General features: G+C 41.7%; 2 protein-coding genes across 6 annotated transcripts in view; one reads left to right on the forward strand and one right to left on the reverse strand.

Moving 5' to 3' along the window:
- Positions 1 to 303: 303 nt before the first annotated feature.
- On the forward strand, positions 304 to 14030 carry LYSMD2 (LysM domain containing 2). Of its 2 annotated transcripts, XM_030015974.2 has the most exons (3): positions 304 to 660; positions 5996 to 6333; positions 13232 to 14030. In XM_030015974.2, exons 1-3 carry the CDS (start codon positions 463 to 465, stop codon positions 13281 to 13283), a joined length of 588 nt encoding a protein of 195 aa, XP_029871834.1. In that variant the 5' UTR covers positions 304 to 462; the 3' UTR covers positions 13284 to 14030. The 2 variants fall into 2 exon arrangements, with proteins under 2 accessions (XP_029871834.1, XP_029871836.1); XM_030015976.2 differs by lacking the exon at positions 5996 to 6333 and having other exon boundaries at positions 321 to 660.
- Positions 14031 to 16892: 2862 nt separating this feature from the next.
- SCG3 (secretogranin III) overlaps positions 16893 to 20771 on the reverse strand; it is a 29349-nt gene continuing 25470 nt past the window's right edge. For all 4 annotated transcript variants that reach the window (XM_030015973.2, XM_030015972.2, XM_030015971.2 and 1 more), the window contains one exon: positions 16893 to 20232. In XM_030015973.2, coding sequence (XP_029871833.1) covers positions 20114 to 20232 — 119 coding nt within the window. In that variant the 3' untranslated portion in view covers positions 16893 to 20113. The remainder of the gene's footprint in view (positions 20233 to 20771) is intronic.

Here is a 20771-nt window from a genome sequence, read left to right on the forward strand (position 1 = left end):
GGCCTCGGGGCCCCGGCTGCACCACCCAGGCAGGGCTGGCTTCTGCAGAAGAACGGGGCAGAGGCCCACGGCCCGCGGGGAGGCCCCGCCACAGAGCGAGGCGCGTGGAACAAGAGCACCCCTTCGCTCGGCAATTTCTTCCCAGGAAAACGCTGATTCTTGGTCAGCTGCCGTACGAGCGGAAGGCACGAAACTCCCGCTCGGGCCTGCGGGCGCCGCTTCCGGCCCGCGACTGCGCAGCCGCGGCGTCAGGCCGCCAGTGGGCATGCGCGCTGCCCCCGCGCCCGCGGCCTCTCCCGCTGCCGGCGCAGGCGCGGCGGGCCTGCCGCCAGCCGACCCGGAGCCGTCGCCGTCGCCGCCGGCGGGCGGGCGGTGCCTGAGGGGGCGGGGGCGGCGCGCCATGCCCGGGGGGGCGACGGCGGAGCCGGCGCCGAGCCGCGGTCGCTGAGGCGCGGCGGGAGCATGGCCGAGTCGCTGCGGGAGGAGCCGCCGGGCGGGCCGGAGTCGGAGGCCGAGCTGTCGCAGCGGCTCGCCCGCACCAAGGCCCGCTCGTACGGCAGCACGGCGAGCGTGGCGGCGCCGCTGGCCGAGCGCTACGTGGAGCACCGGCTCAGCGCCGGGGACACGCTGCAGGGCATCGCCCTCAAGTACGGCGTCACGGTAAGCCGAGCGCCGCCGGGGCGGCCCGCCGGCCCGGGGGAACCAGAAGGGCGGCGGGACGAGGCGGGGAGGGACTCGGCCGCGGGGGCTGCAGGGCCGGTAGCGGCGGTTGGCTCCCGTAACAGCGGCGTGCGGTTGCTCGGCCCGGAAAGTAACGCAGCGAAAGGGGAAGAGGCGCTGGGAGCGGGCGAGAGCCGAGAGATCACCGCGTGGGGTTGTCCCGTAGAGCATTTCCTACCCACCGCGGGCAGAAGACTCCGTTCCTGCCGTGGGTACGGCGCTAGGTCTAGTGCTGGTGTTTAGAATGCTGGCAGCTGAATCTTAGGGCCTGCCTGGGGGGGCAGCGCCCAGCCCGGGTGGTAAATGGCTGAAGCTCGCAGGCCTTTTGCAGCACAGGCTTGAAAGTGACAAGCGCCGGGTCGGTGGGACTGGCCGGTGGCCTCGGGGAAGGGAGATGCGCTTACTCCCACCGAGTAAACCTGTGCTCACATGACAATTCACCGCTGTGCTCATTTCAGATTAAACCAAACCAATGTAATTAAACTTATCTGGAAAACAATCATTATTTTGAGGTGGACGCATAGGCTGTGACAAGATGAAAGAATTTCTTCCGGTAGCTTCAGGGCTAAAAATTCTTCCATTCTCATCTACCTACCAGTCTAGAGGCAATTTACAACCGATTTGAAAGCATTGCTGCTTTTCTGCTCTCTTCCTGTAGAGAAGAAAGTTTACTTCTGTGGAAAATGTTGAAGGGCTTATGCCAGCCTAAGACATGCAGAGTCCGACAGGGTCTACCAGCAGGCCCTAACACGTTACCATTCCCCACAGAGCAGAGCTCACCTGCCCTACCTTCATTCCAGGTTATTTGGGGCCCAGCGAGCTACCAACTGACATACCTATATGCAGCTTCAGTAGTCCCAGCATGCAAAATTGCTTGGGGCCAAGCAGCTGATGAGCATAGCTAACAGCATGGTATTAGTACACAGTCAATGTCACTTTCACATCAGCTGCAAAGAGCACCTTCCAGAGTTGGGCTCCTTCCAGAAGAGGTACAATGCAGTCCCAAATTAATAGGTTCTGGCTGGAATGGGTTTCCTCTCCTTCTCTGGTTCTGAAAGATCTACTAAAGCCCTCCAGCAACTTCAACAGCATTCAGCCTTTGTTGTGAAAAGGGTTAAAAGTCTATTTCTCTTCCCTTAAGAAAGATTAAGCAAGCCACTTTTGACCAAATCTTTTTGGCAACGGGCTTAATGGCATTTTGGATTTACATTGGTCCACATTAAAACAAAGTTTTACTCGCTATGGGGGCAAGGCAAAGTGACCTGAGCTGCTCATTGGATTTGTTTGAATTTTTTTTTTCAAATTTTTCAAATTTTTTTTTCCACAATGGATAAAGTCTCTGGCCTGAATGATCTAGCTATGTTGCTCTTCATTCAGAAATGTATTTGCTCACTGCAGTAAGTGAAAAATATCACAGATTACCAAAATAGTAGTTTTCTAGAAAAGAGGCATTTCTAAACACTTTACAACTCCCTTTCAGCTAAAGTGAAGTTGTGCATCAAAGCTATACAGTCTGAAAAAATAGTTTGAACTTATGAACCATAAAGTTTGTTCATAGTATGAGTTTAATAAGCTTTTGCTGTCCTAATGATGCATTTAAAGTATAAATGCTGGGGTTTTTTAAACATCTCATTTGTTATTTGATTCAATGTTGCTAGTATTCTGCTTAAGAAACCAGAGCTGCATCATTATAGACTTTAGGTGAGAAAGGTTAAACTGACTTGAAATGTCTCGAAGAGCAATGCCAAGTTAGCTGAAATCAGCCATGGTGTTTCTGCTTTAATAGGTTCCAGCCTAGGGTAGGAACATATGCAAACATGTTTGCTTTTAGCAAAATGAAGAATCTTGTGTGTTCACACAATGACAAGGACTGACTTCCTCAGAAGAGTCATTACATTTGCTTCCTGCATCCTGTATACTTGGCTAGAAGTGAGAGTTGCTGTAATGGGAACGTCAGAATTATCTTTGGCTGCCATTGCATCCAGTATTACTGTTTTTAGAAGTTTCCCCCTGTGGTTTTCCTCACTGGGAGTTACTTTGCAGCAAGAGACATCCTGTCCAGTGCCTGCCTTGGCATGACATAGCCTAGGCAGTTTAAGATGGAAAAAAATGTTGGGGGGGGGGAAGAGAGAGAGATCAGTGTGCTTTGTTTGGCCTCATACTCTGCCCTTCACCCCTCTCCCCCAGGTACTGTCTATTAATCTTGTATGGCTTGCGTTCATTAGATCTTCCTTTGAACACTGTTGGGTAAATTAACACTGGGAATTAATGTTTAGTATCATATTTATGGTTCAGTTGGAGTGCTGTTTTCCATCACGCAAAGGTGTCCCTTTTGAGGGGAGAAGGAAGAGGACTGTTTGTTTCATTGTCAGTAGAAGCAGTTTTGATGGATGAGTTCAGCACCAGTTTATGCATTGGTGCAGCTTCAGTTAAAGTATTAAGAGCAAAGGCTTAAGCACATGCTTTCACTATTATAGGTCTGTAGCTAACAGAAATTAGTCCAGTTTTCCTAGCACTAAGAAAACTAGTGTTAAGTCCTGCTCTCCTTACACCTGTAAGTGTATGGAGTCATACTGAGTTGTAGAAGGAGCAGCATATATTACACATATCAAGTAACCTGCTCAAGGCTGAGGGATGTTCATTTTCGAACCAAGTATTTCCCATTTGATTGTTACTCAGTGCAGAGGTGCACAGTCTTCCAAATGCCACAAGATGGTATTTAAAAAGATATTTTAGGAAGAAATAACCAGAGGTAGAGTTACAGTGAAGTGGCATAGAGAACAGCAGTACAGTGCATTATTTATCAGCTATTGAAGCATCACCTTCTGACTCCCCTGTCGCAGAGATCTCAGTTGTCAGCTTTTGTATTGTATTTTAAGAGAAAGGCTCCAGCTAGCATTTTAAACATTTTTTGATAGCCATCAAGACAGACAACTTTTAGACATTTTGACAATTGACATTTAAACTAGCATCTCATGGCCGTTACAGGTCTCATTACCAAGTCAGGTGAAGCTTCCTGTACGCCCTTCAGATGTTACTCAGCTTGGGAGAGAACTTAAAGATACACTGTATACTGTGTAAGGCTAACTAAAAGTAGTTTCCAGGCTTCAGGAACTGGAAGAGTAATGAGCTTCTCTTACTTGAAGTAGTAGCTCACTATCTGACACTGGATATTAGTTATTCAGCTTTTGAAAGTGATTATTAAATCTAATAATTCCATCATCTTAGCCATCTGCAGCAACAGGTTGGGGTTGTCTTTAAGTGGAGAATACCACTTTTGTGTATTTAATGGCTAGAAATAACTTACTTCTGAGCTTTACTGCACCATTTTCACTACTCTCACTCTTCCAGACACCTAGCCTTTCTAGAGAGAATCTCCTATTTATTTTTACAGAGAAAGATTTCATCAGGCTTCCAGGACCCAAGCAGATGCATCCATACATGACACCAGGTCTATAATGGCACTGCAGCAGATACTTTTACCAAACAGTACAGGTCTACATTGCATGCAGGAGTTTATTCCAGTTCTGCAAGTGGCCACACAGTCTCTCACCTGCACAGAGAAGGCAGACTAATATCTCTACTGTTTTCCCTTGGGTTTAGTCAGCTTCCCCTGCTAGTATGTTCAGCGTAAGAAATGCACAGGCATGTTAACCCAGTTATCTGTTAACAATGGTCTTTCCTTTGCAATTGGGAAGGACTCCAAGTAGTGTCAGAGCAAAGTTTAAAGAGTTTAAGACTGACAGGCATAAGATGGTAGAGCAATTTTTTCATCATCTGAGTGCTGAAGATACTTCAGACTTTGAAGTAGTGAGTGGCTAGTGCTTAGAGTGCTCAGCTTTTTCTGGGCGATTATACTAGCAGTAAGACTCCTATTATTACAAGACTTACAGTCTTTATGCTTACTCAGTTTAGCTCCATTTAGTTTAATAAAAATGAGTAACACTTCCAATGCAGACAAGAGGTATTTTAAGTTCTCTTTATGCTTGTTTTCAAACAGGTTTTATTTAGAGTGCATTTATCATTGCAGTACTGTAGTGATTAGGGATTTCTGGTTATTGCAGTCACTAGGAGACCAGTATGGTCATTTTTCTTTCACTTAAGACTCTTCCTAATGAAATCATGAGTTCAGGTTATAACTAAAGCTTAAAGTCACATAATCACGGATACTGATTTCTGTGCTGTTTTTAAAGCTTGCAGTTGAGAAATAGGAAGCTAGTTTATCTGTTATTGACTTGGTAGGGAAATTCTGATGAGTAAGAACTTAACATTCTTAGTAGGGAGATAGTATAAACATTTACTGGGAGCTTTTCTTCACCTGTAAAGCAATGGAATTTAGAATAACTCCTCAGGTTAAGTACAGAACAAGTAGGGCTTTATGCATTAGTAAGCTGAGAAAGATGGGGTTGTCTTCTTGCTTCTGTCATAAGATTGTCTGTACTGAGAAGTAGGTTGTAAGACGTACTTTGGGTGAAAGTTGCATTAAAAGTATTCAACAGTTATGTGGTGGCTGTTACCATGCATTATTACATACATGAGGTTGCTGTGGATCATGCTATAGATTCAGTTTACTGGACAAATGCAGCCACTAGTCTATGCAGCTGCATTACAAAGTGTTTAAGAGTCCCCCATTCTTTTCACTGCCTGACTTCTCAATGAAAATCAGGACTTCATGTGAAGTCTGAATTTGTTACATCAGCTAGGGGGGAAAATGCTATGGGTGAGGCATATAGTGCTCTTCCAAGACTTGTGGTACTCACTGTTCATAATGAGCATGTCCTAGAATGCTCAAGGTAACTTTGTCACCCCTTGTTTGTATTATGCATGCTTTTTACCAGAGAGTTCACCTACAGCAGCTGCTAGCAGTTCTGAGCCTTACTCTAACATAAACCAAATCAACAGCATTTCTGCAATAGAATTTTTATTCTTTGGCAAGTTATTCATGTGAGCCTGTGTAGAAATTGGAAGACTGTTAAAAAAAAAAGCATCTTTAGGTAGTGCAAGACTTTAGAAAGTCCAATATTGTGGAGTCAAGTCTACATAAAAGGAAAAAGCTAGGGTGTTGAGTTAACAAGGCTAAGACAGAACATACGCTCTGAAATCACTTTGCAAAAAAAAAAAAAACCCCACCCAAAACCAAACCTTTCCTGAAGTCATTGCTGCTACAAAGAAAGCATAGATTTAATGTAACTAAAGGTTACTGTACTATTGCAGAAAGTTAGTACTTTATACTTTGCCAAAACTTAATAACTTACATTTTTCCTATCTTTTTCAGATGGAACAAATAAAGAGGGCAAATAAACTGTTCACTAATGACTGTATCTTTCTGAGGAAAACCCTGAATATTCCTGTTATATCAGAGAAACCATTACTGTTCAATGGACTTAATTCACTGGAGTCTCCTGAGAATGAAACTGTTGACAGCTCCCCTTCTTGTGATGAAGGACTAGTGACAGTTCAGGAAGAAAGTAGTTCTTCTCCCAGTCCTCAAGAGCCTGACAATCAGCCCGCTGCACCAGAAGAACTATCTGCCAAAGATTTCCTACAGAGGTTGGACTTGCAGATTAAGTTATCCAAACAAGCAGCCAGAAAACTAAAAGATGACAATGTCAGGTAAATGCCGCTTTTAGTATTAAGCATCTTAATCTCATCCTGAAGGCTTTCTACTCTTAAGATGAATCCTCTTTGTGGGGTATCTCAGACAGCATCTGTAGTTTTAATTTGTCAACAGCAAGTCTGCTATTATCATGCATCAGATACATTCAGAGCATACTATTAGCAGATGCCTTGATATGACAGTTATAAGGCTGCCTCGCAATACATTGTTTATAGAATAGCAATAATATTCCATGAAAGCTAGAAGGCCAGTATTCTCCAAGATGTCTTGCTGTGTAAGTGGGCAATTATTTAAGCAAACCCATAATTTTCAGTAGAGTACTAAGCCAAGGCCTATGTGGAAGCTGATTGTGTACAGCAAGGCACAATTACATTTTTCTTCTGTCCTAGATTGCCTCATAATTGGGTAAATATTCTCCATGTTGCAGTTTCAGTTAAGCTATCCTATCTCCTTTCCCTATGCAGTCCCTCCCTTTGTGGATCCACCTATATAGACTTTTGTCTTTTCTTCAGTATTTCTTCTACAGCCGGGAGCTCCCACACACTTTGCTCATAGAAATAGCAGTACCTTTTGACCTCTCTGCCACAGGGATTATCCCCTCACATATGTAGGCATCCCATGGAGAGTACAGAAAGACTTAGAGTGAGAATGGACTTCAGTAGTGTTTGTTTTCCCATGTCCTTGGGACAAGCTTCCTCAGCTTGTTCACAAGCAGTCTCTCGGGCTGGTTGTCTGGCCTGTTTATTCTCTGCAGAAATTGCCTCAGTGGGTGATGCTGAGGTGGCCTTTCTCATGACAATAAAAGGTATGACTGCAGGGGACTGGTATTGCTTCTCTCACCAGAGGGCTGGAGAGAGGTTATGCCTGCAGATATGTACTTTGCTTTTGCAAATTTGTTTAATGCAAAACTTCTTCCATCATCTTGGCTCACTTAACATACTCTGATTTTGAGTGCAAGCAACATACTTTTCATGTTAAGAAGAAACTAACCTTTCAGGGCCAAATCTATTGAGCATAGAGTCCCATCATTTCTTTAAGAAGTTAAGGGATTATTCCAGCAACTTAAAAACTTTATTCAATAGACAAAAATTTGAGGGGGAGCAGTGTCTTGCATTTAGCAGTTGGACAAGCCTCATTTGGAGACAGACCCTGTAAGACAGCTTAAGGTCATTCATTACCTATTGCACTCCACATGGAACTCTCCATTGCCAGAAGGCCACTGGTTTAGAGTTACAGTCTCAGGGAAGGCTGGAATGCTTTCACATCTTGTTAACACACTTGTCAATTATTTTCTTTTGAATTGATTACATGAAAGCAGAAAAATAGCTGCTGGAACTGAGATCCTTCTCTATTCAAACTCATTCACTTGCATTGTTATATTTGAAACAATGTAGAGCATCTATCAAAATGTGCCGCTGCTGACTCACAGATCATTAGATCTATGTATCTAACACAGCTTAGAGTAGGTGTTGACCCAGCAGTTAAGCTGGGTGACAGGAAACCACAGTCCCTGCCAGAGGAAGACAATTATTTTAACATCCTTTCAACAAAATAGCATGTTAATTTACAGAATGAAATTCACTTAGACCTTGCTGCGCCATGAACAGAGCCAATACAGTGACACCGCACAAATAGTACACTGCTACCACTAATATCCATTTCCTACATTGCTAAGTTACAACTTGTGAAATGAGGGCCTGGTACCGAATTTCCTCCCAAGGAATAGTGGATGCAGGAGGATGAGTTATTTTCCCACCTCCTATTCAGATTTAGCAGGTAATTTTCTTAATTATGCATAGAGCACAGATTTTTATTGGTCATGATGCTACAGGAAGCATGAAGTACAGAGCTGCAGGCTATCTGCTGAGCAGGATGTTATCCAAAGCTTCTGAAGAGAAAGCTTCCTGTATGTCTGATAAAGTCTTCATAACATCACCTTCCCGTCCTGCCCCAGCTTTCAGTCATGGCTCACAAAAAGCCATCCTTGCTTTATCTTCTCCAACTGCATTCACCCCTTTACAGTCTGACAGAAGTGCCAAAGGACCAAAGTGAATCTTTATTCCATGCAGAGAGCAGGAGTAGAGAGACACTATTGCCAAAAGCCCTGGAGATACTTTTCAGCTACTATTTCTGGGCCCACACTGGAAGGTAGCAACATTCCTTACTCTGCTCCAGAAGCTCCCCAGGAGGCACCTGTTATCCCTCCTGTGTATACCTTTTTGTCCCTTGCTTGGAGCAGGAGGCCTTGAAAATTGGACAGCCATCATGATAGTAAACCAGCCTCATGAATACACAAACTTCCAATTCTTAGAGTGAAAGCCATTTATGAAATTGAGTGCTGTTTCCAGCTACTCTGGCCTTCTGTATTCAAATTGCCTTGTCAAGCCCTGTTTAGAATGGGACATGCACCAACACTGCAGTGTACTTAAGTGCCTGTTTGAGGGTAAGAAAGGAACACCTAGAGTTACGTCTACTACCACCAAAAGGGGCGTTGGCACTAAGAAAACCGCAAGCAGAAGCAGATTATCAATTCTGGAACTTGAGGAGTCATAACTTCTCATCATACCCGTGAGCCTGATTTGACAGATGGAGAGAATCACAACATCTCCTAAATTGCTCTTTAGTTTGGTCTCCCTTAAAGTTGCCAAGAATGCATGCACATACATGCACTGATTCTGATCAAACTCTATGTGGTCAGAAACTGCCTGGTGCTACAAAGACAGCTTAAGGTGAATTACATTGTTTAATCATAACTCTTGAAGTCACCCCTTTAAGTGCTCCGAAAGGAATAAAGTATATTGTCTCTAAAGTCACTTCATTCCCAGCAAAAGCCTCTTGCTGTTAGGTAGAAAAATTGAGGAGGACATAGGTGCAGATTTAGACTAGATATTAAACTTTAATAGCCATGCAAGTAGGTGAGCATTAAAGATTATGGAATGTGATCCACTCAGTTTGTGCCAGCTGCTTTTCACTGTTGGAGTTTATGTAAGCATATGGCTAGATCTGTATGTAATACTACTTTTACTAGAGAGTTTCACTGAGCAAGAAATCATTGGTTAATGAATCCCCCAATCAGGCATATTTACTCAAGATGCAGCTTTAGGTGAGCAGCTTAAGGGAGTAAGACCTATTTTTGTTTTGAGCAATATTTTTATAAGCCAAAAGAAATGTGAAAGTATTGATATAGTAGTTTGTAGCATATGTCACTAACTCACATATTTGCATATTAGGAAAGAATACCCATTAGGAAAGAATACCCATTATGAGTTTTATCCACACACGGAAGAAAAGCAACTTGTAATAGTTTGAGAAAATGCGGTAGTGCTTCATCTTGCCCAAAGCGTTGTTATGCATGGTCCAGGATGCCGAAACTGAAATTCAGTGATGCTTTTTGTATCAGATAGTTAAACACCACCAGAGGTCTAACGCAAGGTCTTTATAGAGTCCTTAATATTTTAGGGTGGTACTATGGTAGGCTAGAACACTAGAGCTGTATACTGTGCTTGTGGGACAGGTCACATCCTTCTGCATTTGTGTTTTAGTGACTCATTTTGAAAACCTTATAACCAAATAGAGGCACTCTAATCACTACTGCTTCTACGAGCCAATATAATTATCTGGTGTGCAGCACTGGAACAGAACCATATATTGTCATCTGCTCGCTTGCCTTGACCTGAACCTAGGAAAGAGTAAGGTGTTCGTATCAGTTTCAAATGCTTCAAATTGAGTTAGTTTGCCCAATAATTGTTCACCATCATTGGCTACCAGCTAAGAAAACATACCTCAACAAAGGAGGCAGCCTGTGAAGAATCTTGTTTTCCGACTTCCAAAAGCTATTAACTCAGGAACTCAGATTGCTGCCTTGTTTAATTGTGGATTCTAGAAGCATCCAAGCATTGGATTCAAGTTTACCTGTTCACACTCAGGTGCCCTTGGTCTTACAGAAGTGGTTATTAGCATTTTTTTATTGTGGCCTGATGCATACAACAACTTGCAGTAGATGTCTTTCAGCTCCTGTAACCTGCTGGGCAAAGTGGCAACAGCAAACAGGAGGAGACAACACTAAGAAGCACTGTAATGCTGTGCTGTTCTTTTCACTTTGCCTGGAGGAAAATGTTGCAGTGACTTACCACTTTGCTATTTTAAGCATCTTAAAAGTGAAGAAAATTGTTTGGTCATTAAACATACACACACTGCCATGTTGTTGCTTGTGGGCCATGGGCCAGAGTTACTACTATGTAATTTCATTTCATGTAGAGCTTGGCTCCTTTTTAAGCCATCAGAACAGACTTGTACTTGCTATGTACAGTTCTGAAGATCTATATTAGTAGTATTTCCTGGCAATTACCTTGGTTTGGAATAATATGTCGTAGACCTCATCCCATAGCCTAGTACTGCAGCCCGGGACAGAAGGTTAGAAGCTGTTCTTGCCAACCCTTACTGCCAACTACTGCATGCCTGAGCCTTGGTCAGAAATTTATTTTGCACATTACAGCCAGTCACTGCTTTGCTTAGGTTCAAGCATAATGGCCTACTACATGGTTCTTACATCCCTGCCACATACAGAAACCTCTCAAAGCTGGCTGTGACTCAAGTGCCAGTCTTCTGCCCTCTACTGACAATTGCCAAGTAAAAGCCCATAGTCCAAGTGCATATCTCACAAGGGAAGTGGAGACGAACAGCTTAGACTAGCCATTTTGTTACTTTGATGTTTGAAGACCTGCTAATACAACATCACTATTTGAACTCTTCCGTTCTCCATATTCACCCCTACTATCCACCATAATCAACTGCAGCTAATTTGAGTCCAGTGTTTGGCTGTTGCTGTGTCATGATGGATGTTATTCCTATATTAAGGCTTTCAAGAAGAAGGACTGAAAGGCCGATTCTGACAGCCTCTGATTAGAGGGAAGGTCTTTTTGCTGTAACTCTGCCACATTTTATTCTCCTGAAAGGGGAAACAAAGCAAAACTAAGAAATATGAAGTAATATTCAGTGCACGGCATAGAAAGTAAGCTTCTCCCCTACTTGACAGTCTAAACTCCAAAAATACAGAATTTCGCCTTCATCCTCACAAACTGGCAGGAGATCACTATTTGCAACTATGTTCTCGGCATATGTGGCTACAAACCTCCTGATCCAGAAGGGCATATATCAGAGCTTCAGAATATACTTTTTGAAACACTTGGCTTCAGCCAAGTAGTTATGGTTGAATTTTACAGTCCTGCAGTTTGATCTTACAAGCTTGGTGTGTTGATAGGTTTCGATTCTGAAAAAAGTTTTAAAATGTATTGTCTTGAGACAATTTATGGATCAAAAGTGCTTTAGTGCTTATTCAACTAAACATGAGTTGTTTGCTTCTGTACTTTACTGTCATGCCATGTGTTATGAACAGCCTCTGCAAATTATAGTATTCCATGGCAGTTTTGCAATGCGGAATTGATGATATAACGAAAGATACTACTTAAATATACACAGATCATCTGTATCTTAAGAATCATGCTTGGTACTGGGTCTGTAGCATCACTAATGTAAATAGATATAGTATTTGTAGGAAAAGCTAAAATTGGTTTTCTGTACTACTGTAACCACACATCCCTGCAATAACTACCAGTTTAATCCAAAACCTGTTTTTTTGAGGTTTCATTTTTTTTTGACAAGATTGTTTCAAGGCAAAAACCAATATTGTGTCTTTGGTTTAAGAAGATAATTTTGCTGGACTACGCAAGAACAGAGAAGGGCTGGGAAAGTGAGTGCAAGTTACTGAGCTGCTTGGTTAGTTTGTAGGGTTCTTTCCTCTGATTCTATTTTGGGGGGTTATGTGAAATTTAAATTGTAGATAAATATTCATGTTTAGAAGCAAGTAGGGAAAAGACTGCATGATTGGGGTTTGGAATACTATTGAAATATATGGTTTTTAACTTAGACCATTATTAGACTATTTGAATAACTGTACCTTTGTGTGGAGGCACATGCAGTATTAAAACTAACTGGAAATCCTTTGCAGCTCACAGTGTAGCAACTGTTAAGTCTTTCTGCTCTCACCAAAACAGTAAAATTGGCAGCAGCTTTAAGAATAGGCTCTCAGGAACATAATTTTGAAGCTACAGTAGTAGAAAACAATGATCTTTGGAGAACGTAGCATGCTTGAATTAGTACTGAATGCTGCACTGCAATAGGTTTACATAACCACTTTTTTATTTTAAAGGCAATGTTGTCAAGTAAACAGTAGGCAGACTGATTTTTTCTGAGGATTTTTTAATAGCAACACTATGGTTTATCCAGTCATTGCATTAACAATAGCACTTGTGGGCAACTATTTTCTTGTAAGAAAATCCAAGTGATCAGTCTCAATATTGATTGATGCACAGGAAGTATACATCAAGGAGCCCACTCAAGGAATATCCTTGCAGCATCAAGACAGATGCAGCTACAACTATGATGGACTGCTCCTGTTCTTGCCTCAATTGGTCCATCTGCACCCCCTGCCATTCAAAAGGCTGAAACAAACCTACAACTAAGCTTGCTTTTTTAAAAATAAAAAAATTGACAGCAACAGTACTGGAACTCCAGCATGCCCTCCACTTGTTTATCCTTTGCAGTACTTCTTATTGATCTGGCACTGTAGTGTCAAGAAGAGTTCATTAAACTCTAAATGCATTCTGATGTTGAACTTACATGGCTTTACTTGTTTTCGGCATTCTGTTCTTGAAACAGCGACAACTCCCGAGATGTGTAATGAACAGTAGTATACTGCAAGTAGTATTCCTGTTAGGCAATGCCAGTCTTGTCTGTTCTGATCCATTAGGAAAATTGTTATCTGCATTTGCATTACAGTTACTGTTGAGACATGGTATGTTCCTGATCTGATGATTATGATCATTTTCTTTTTAGAGAGGAGGAGAATGAGGAAGGTCCCTATGCAACTTCTTCGTATCATCAGTAGAAGACAGATGTGATGGCCTGAAAACTTTCCATGAAATCAGTTCTTAAAGAACTAAACGGTCAATAATTCAAAAACCAAGTCTTTTGGACTCATCATCTTGATGTACTTAAAACAAGTCACGAATGGGTAATTGCACTGAAATTATGACCTCTTCTGCCTTCCATAGGTTAATGTCCTTATGCTATATCAACAAAGGGTTTAAGCCTTCCAAAACTAGCAATGGCCTTTATACCCCTTCTGTGCAAACTGTAGCATGGTAGCAACAATATATCCTTGAGGTCACCTTTATGCAGGATGTTGATCTTTAGTAAAGATTTTGTAAATACTTGTTAAAGTGAAATTTGTTTTAAGTATTTAAAAATATTAAATAAGTTTGCTTGCAAATGACAAACTATGAAAACAACAGAAATTTACTTATTCTGCAAGTACAAGCAAGTTTGCTGTGGAAGTTTTGTCTACTTCAGAGCTGCAGAACTTGCCTCTGAACTCTGTGTGTGTCTATGTGTGATTATGATATATTCCCAGAAAGGGGAATTCGACTTGTTTTGATGAGTTAAAGCCTTTACGGTTAAACAACTGTTTGCAAATTGGATTTCTGCTAATAAAAGGGAAGAGTTACAGCAAGAGATTTTTCTTTGTGAGATACGACATTGGAATATCAGATGTGTGTTCTTGTGTACAGTTATATATTTTGTGTGGTTTTAATTTAATAAATACAAAAATACCCTTGTGTCTGTTCATAATGAAGTCAGCTTGGTTCTAGTCTGTTTTTTGTGAAGAATGGTTTGTCTAGTTACGTGAGGTATTAGATACTAATTTCAGGGCAAATAATGTCCTTTACCTTTACCATATAGCTCACCCTCCTAAATGAGACCTGTAAGAACTATTTGCTCTAGTTGTGCAGTCAAGAAAACTGTATTAATATTAATAAGAGCCACACTGGTAAGCCGTCGCTGTTCTGAGAAGAGATGCCAGTGTTCAAGTCTGCAAGTGGACCCTACCTGAAGCTCAGGAAGGCAGAGTGCAGACTGCATTCACTCTTTGCCCTGAAGTTAACGTATTAGCAAGTTCTTGTTAAGCATCCTACAATTTTTCCTCAAGTATTCAATAAGCTTCACAAAACTTTTGTCAGTAAAGAATTGCCAGATGCCCACTGTGACACGTGTTTCCTATATATCAGCTCATTTATATAGTTTATTGCTCCCTCAAAGCAAAAACTTTCTGCAGTATGTTATGATGGGAGCAATATAGAAACTTACATTAATTTACTAAAACAAGAAGTAAAAATTCAAAGCTAGACAGGAATTGGCATTTCCCTAGAGCTTGCAGGAACTCAGACAGGGCAGGCTCATTCAAATCATCTCTAGCTCTGGTCCTAAAGAGGAGGTCTGCAGTGGCACACAAATTAACAAGAACAGGGAAAGCTTAGAGTGAATAAAAGAAAGCATTGATTTTTCTTGAAGAGAGTGGTGAATTAGTTTTAGATCTTGTATCTTTCTTGAATTGGGATTTGTATCTATTCCTTATAGGATAATAATTTCTCTTGTTGTCAGTTAATTTCAGTAGGACATTACTGGAGCCAGAATAAACTACTTTTCCAAAGGAGACCCTAGCTTCAAGCCCAGGTGTATTTTATAATCCTACAGAAAAATTAAATCCTTTTCAACACAAGAGCTACTATCGTAATACCCTCACCTATCCAGCACATGCAGGATCAGGGTGCTTTGCTGAGCAGGACAGAAGCACAGCTTTCCTTGCCCAGCAAGCACACCTCTTGGCAGTCGCACAAGGGTGACCAAGCTCCTGACAGAGCCACGTTTCACTCCACCCTTCCCAAGAGCGCTGCTGTGCTCGTGGGCGGGAGGACCTTCAGGACAGGCAACGGAAGATCAGTGACACCACTTACATCTACTTTTCCTGACTGAGAAGGCCGTACAGAAGCACGGGGGAAGAAGCAGCCGTGCCAGCCTGGAGACGTGGTTGGGCAGAGACCCTGCACGCCCTTCCCCGCAGACGCAGATTTCGGTCCCACAGCTCACGCCAGCAGGACCCCGATTGACCCACAGCATCTCTGGAGACCCTGCCACGCCAGCGCTCAACACGGCATCCATTGCAAAACCATTAGCACAACCCAGCAGAGACACCTAACCCATCTGTTCCACACCAGCATCTTCCCCCGGGGAGGATTTCAGTGCCGCCATTAACCGCAACCAAGGCTGCCTGCAAGAGGCCCTACCTTGCTGTCCACGGCTCCGCAGCAGGTCTCCGCTCCTCGCGGGCCACGGAGACGCTCTTCACAGCTCCCCGAAGGCACACGGCTCAGCACCGGGCCAGAAAGGCCCTTAGCTTTTGCTTCCACTCCACCTTCTTTAGCACTTGTATTTACCAAAACGTGCAGCAGCTGTTCTCCCCCCGCCCCGAGGGGAGGCAGCTCTTTATGGCCGCAGGGCCTCCCAGCAGGCTGGGGGGCCTGATGACAGAGCCCCCGGGGCTGGCGGGGTCTCCTCAGCGGGTCGGCAGCTGCGGGCAACCTGGCTTTTGCCTGAGCGCTAATTAAACGGGGTTCTCTTTGTCCTGGCAGCCTGCTGCGGCGTGGGTGAAAAGTTAGATTTCGTTGCGTTTAATTAATGCCTGTTCCCGGTTTTCAGGCAGATAGAGGCGGTGCTTCATAACCCCTAGGGCTAATACAGGTACCGAACGCCCGTTTTTTTATGAAAGGGTAAAATACTTGTAGAAAGTGCTTTCCTGTGCCTCTGCAAGCTTCTCGCAGCCCTTCGCTGGCCCCCGCGCCGCGGGCGCACCCCCCGTGCGGGGCGGCTGCTCCCACACACGCCTCCCGGCGGGCGCCCACGGGAGACGGCGCAGGTGAGGGGAAGCGGTGCCTCGAAATAGGGCATCTGTAACACGTTCGGAGTCATTCCAGTTGGAGTCTTCCTACTCGGTGAAAAAAGGGTTCTTAAGACTCTGAAATAACTAGTGGTTTAATATGTTAGGCCACATTGTCATATTATTACTCAGGAATATGACAGTTTTCTTTGTACATTTTATATCTTGTTTATACGTTATCCTGTGTATTTTGTTTCTCACTCTGCCTTTATTCTTACTACGCTTGTAACTGTTCTTTGTTGATGTATTTATACCAGTCCTACAAGGTGTGGTTTAGGGCCGGAATGGGGCAATTTCAGGCAGAAGTGAAGCACACAGCGCAGATAAAATTACATGTGTTGCACCTGTTCTGCAGTGGGAAACCCGCACGTTTGTAGTTTTGTTTTTACATATTTCTTCAGTCAAAGCTTGAAAAGTCAAAACCTGGGCAGGCTTGGACTAGGATCTTTTTAAATTAAATGTGGGACATATCTGATAAAAAGTTTTCATTTGGGACTCATTTGTAATGTGGCTGGAGGCTACTAAACCCCTGTAAGTCCAGTTAACTCAGCCATCAAGTGCTGCAGTTGCATCTAACGTTCTCAGAGCGGGGCATCCCCCTTCCCGCAGACGTCGCGATGAACTCCTATTGCTCTGTGGTGCCGGGCGTCCTCAAAAACTGGGCAGTGGATAGAAAGGATGCATTCTCTTCAACGCACAAAAGCAGCCTTGTACTACTGTAGCTTGTAGTAAAGTGTTTAATAAAGTACAGTATCAGAAACAGTAGTCTAATAGAAAAGCTCAAAAGGTGATACCATATATGTTGTACTTGTTACATTTTCAGTGATAATTTAGGGAGTGAAGGATTTCTGAAGGATCCAGCAGAGATACAAACAACATAGAAACTGATTTTTGTCAATTTAGAACCAGAGATGTGCAGGTGTTGAAAATACCTTTCTCACAGGAAAAAGGAAAGCACTGATAGAATATGATTTACTAATTATGTACTAAACACTCAAGCAGCAGATGTCCAGTGCTAATGTGCTCCAAGTGTTCCCTTCAAAATAAGGACTGATCTGTAGTGCAGGCTGAGACTCACGTCACTTGGTTTGATTTTATTTAGCGTAAGTCATAGCCTTTTAGAAAGGCAGGGTGATTCATCAGGCTGGCTGTTTTTACTGTCTAGTTCTGAAAGGTGTGATTTACCAATAGACGTTCATTTGATGTACCAGCAATGAAACCAGTATTTGAAGCATTCAAATAACAAGTTTAATGGGCTTGGGCAGGATGGGAAGTGAATCGCGTTTGAAGAACGTAGCTGAGATTGCTCATCTATCCGTCAGAGTGCTTGCTCTGTTCTCAGCTAGTCATCAGGTTGGTCTAACTGGTCTGTGTATGTACCCCAAGTGATGCACAGCAGCAGAGTAAGCACAGAACAAGTCCGAGAACATGCATACTCTGAACTAGAATCAGGTCATACCCATTGTTTGGACTTTTTTTTCTAAATTATGTCATCTATGCTTTGTTGAAGTTAGAAAATTTGCAAAACTGAGAGGTTAAAAAATATTGTACTAGCCTTTTTGTGGACACGAACTGTTCATAATCACAGGTCGCTAGTTGATGACATCTTTCCATTAGTACCAGACTCCTGCATAGACTCCTGAGAGGTGAAAGTAAGAACCTAACTTCCAATGAAAATAAAAATATTATTATACTACTCATTATATTGACAGGAGAAGAAAGCTTGCTTTTTTTTTAAAAGTAGCCATTGGGGAAGGAAAGTTTGTCCTTTTTGTTTTTTAAGTGCAGATCACTACCACTTCCCCAACTGTAAAGGTCTACGGTTAGTTATCTTTCTTCTGATTTCTTTCATAAATCCAAAAGTCCACTTTTCCAGTGTGATAGTCACATAAGAAAGTAAGTCACAAGCTGTTGCAGAAAAAAACTGAGATCTATAGAGACAAGAATAAATTCTGTTCTTTGGGAACATGAGATGATGATGATGATGATGATAATAATAATAATAATAGAGGGTTTAGATGAGAACAAATACACTGATTCAAAATAACAGGAATTCTTTTTCCCTAATTATTTTGTGCACTGTTTCTAAGGGACTATTTTTCAACCAGGAAGGTTACATTGACTACATTTCTGGATAAAATTTTTATCTTAAAATAAATACCACCATTAGTGACTGATACTGCAATTTAATGATCCGTATCAGGAAGTGTATAAGCAGGCAGTGGCATACTTTTTGTATGCTAGAAAGCATTCATTGGCTTATGTACCATCAGTTTTCAAATTGATATGCTGTTACACTTCATTGCTATCACATTCATTTAATATTTGTTACCAATAATGTTCTGTTTCTAATGTTCAGTTGGTAATTTATGTTTTGCAGGGATTCCACAGCTTACTTCAGTTGGCTAAGAAACATTGCTTAAATCTCCTCTCTCCAACTGTGCTGAGAAAATGAGGAAGGAAACGATCTGCCCATTTAACATTTACAGAATTTTGTGCTGTGCAGGCAGTGCTGTCAGTCAGCATCTCCCTTCATTGGCAGGCAGATACTGACGTCTGCATCAGCTAACATTTTTTGACTGTATCAATCTCAGAAGTATCATGAGTTTTTTAAAAAAATCAGAGCAGGGATAACCTCAATTATCAATGAAGAACTTGTAAATAAAGAGAACAGAGCTTTCCTGGAGTTCATTTAGACAAATGACTGCTGCAAGGGATAAGTCTAAGGACTTACGTCTTCTGGGACTCAGTTTAAAATTTAGTTTTCTAAAAACTTTAGCTTTGATCTTGCTTCATGAGTTCTTCATACATAAAATTATCCATTCAGTTAAATATAAAAGATCTCATAAACTATTCTTCAAAAACTCTCTGAGTTGAGGAAGAAGAATGAGGGTGACATTTTTGTTTTCCTTTTTCATTCTTTAGGATGTACCAAATTCTTGGCGAATGACAGCGTATATATGCCTAGAAAATAGTTTTCCAAAATAATACTGCTCAACACAGATCAGAAGTCAGTAAACACACCACAGCCTTGATATTCGGAGATGCTGAGATATGATAGGTTCTTTTAAGTCTTTCTGAAAAGCAGGACCCATGTTCCTAAAAACATCTCTAGTTGCAAACTCCCCTTCCCATGCAAAATGACTTGAATTGCTTTCCTTTTTTTTTTTCTTTAAAGAAAGTAACGGCTATTTACACTTGTTATCAGGCTACTCACATCAGGAATTCAACTACTTATGCATGCACAATCATCAAATAGTGCACCGAAGAGAATGTTTATACATGCTGAATGAAGCAACAATGAGGAGAATACAGCTCTGTAATACGAAAGGCAGTTGCAGTGTCAAAGATTTATCAGTTAGCTAAGGACACTATAGTCCAAGTTATAGAATACTACATGAAGAAATAAAAAAGGGTCAAGAAAAAAAAGGTATTAGGATTTAAAAACAAGATTTCTGGATATAAAATCATATTAAGATTAATGAAAACTTTAATAGGTAACTTATTTTCAAATATTTTATTTAGAGAACTGTGAACTATTTTCTAATAATGCCCTTTACACAGTTGCATCTATAGAAAGCTAGTGGAGTGAGAGCAAAAAGATGTAGCATTAAAAGAACTTTCCATCAGAAACAATTGGTTTATCTACAAAAGTACCAAACACAAATAATAAATCAAAGAGAACATTACATAAATATTTATCCTATCAAATACAAATTCAGTGTCAGAATTTGGCGTTTAGGATTGATTTGTGAGTGTAGGAAAATACAGTATGCAGTCAGTGTACGGAGCACTAGAGCTCTTCATTTCTGTCTAGAAAGTTGTCAGTACGATGTAATCAGAGCATTTCTAATGATATCCTCAAATTAACAGATCATAAGTCACTGAGCCGGGAGTGGGGGAAGCTATACTAGTTTTCTACATTTTTGGCAGCCACTAGCTTTTTACAGGCTGCCATATATGCGTTTAATTACGTCAGCCTCTTCCTTGTCCAGGATGCCCTTGTCCACATAAGCATCAGCTTGCTGATCAATGAAATCTCTCAGCTTTGAAAGATCATAGTCTGAAAAATAAGAATTCATTTGCACAATGAGTCATTGCCATTATACTGCTTCACCTAAGAAACAATGTCATTGCAAAGTTTGTCCAACAAATGCAGTTTATCCAACACGAATTCACTACAAGTGCAGCTTGCGAAAACAATTTAAAAAAACCAACACCTGCACAAAGTCTTTTCATGTATCATGGTGCTTTTAGTACTCAAGAGGAATAATCATCTCTTGCTCTTGATTGACTGCTAACAAATGCTTAAGTAAGAATATTTTCTGGTCCAGAGATTTGATGTTCTAGTCTGCATGGCAAAAGCTGTTGTTAAAACCCTATTATTTTCACAACTGTAATGGATTCAAAAGAAAGTATTAAATTGACTCATTTTCCTATTGAAATCCCAGTAAAATTTCCACTTACTACAAACACCTGTAGTGAAAATTCAAGAAAGCAACTTCCTGGAAATAAATCAAAATAATACAATTATTTACCTTGATACAGAATATAATATCCTGACATGAAAAATACTGCAGTGACTAGCCTTTATGACAGTGT

This window comes from Aquila chrysaetos, chromosome 5, assembly GCF_900496995.4.
Source record: "Aquila chrysaetos chrysaetos chromosome 5, bAquChr1.4, whole genome shotgun sequence".
NCBI lineage: Eukaryota > Metazoa > Chordata > Aves > Accipitriformes > Accipitridae > Aquila > Aquila chrysaetos.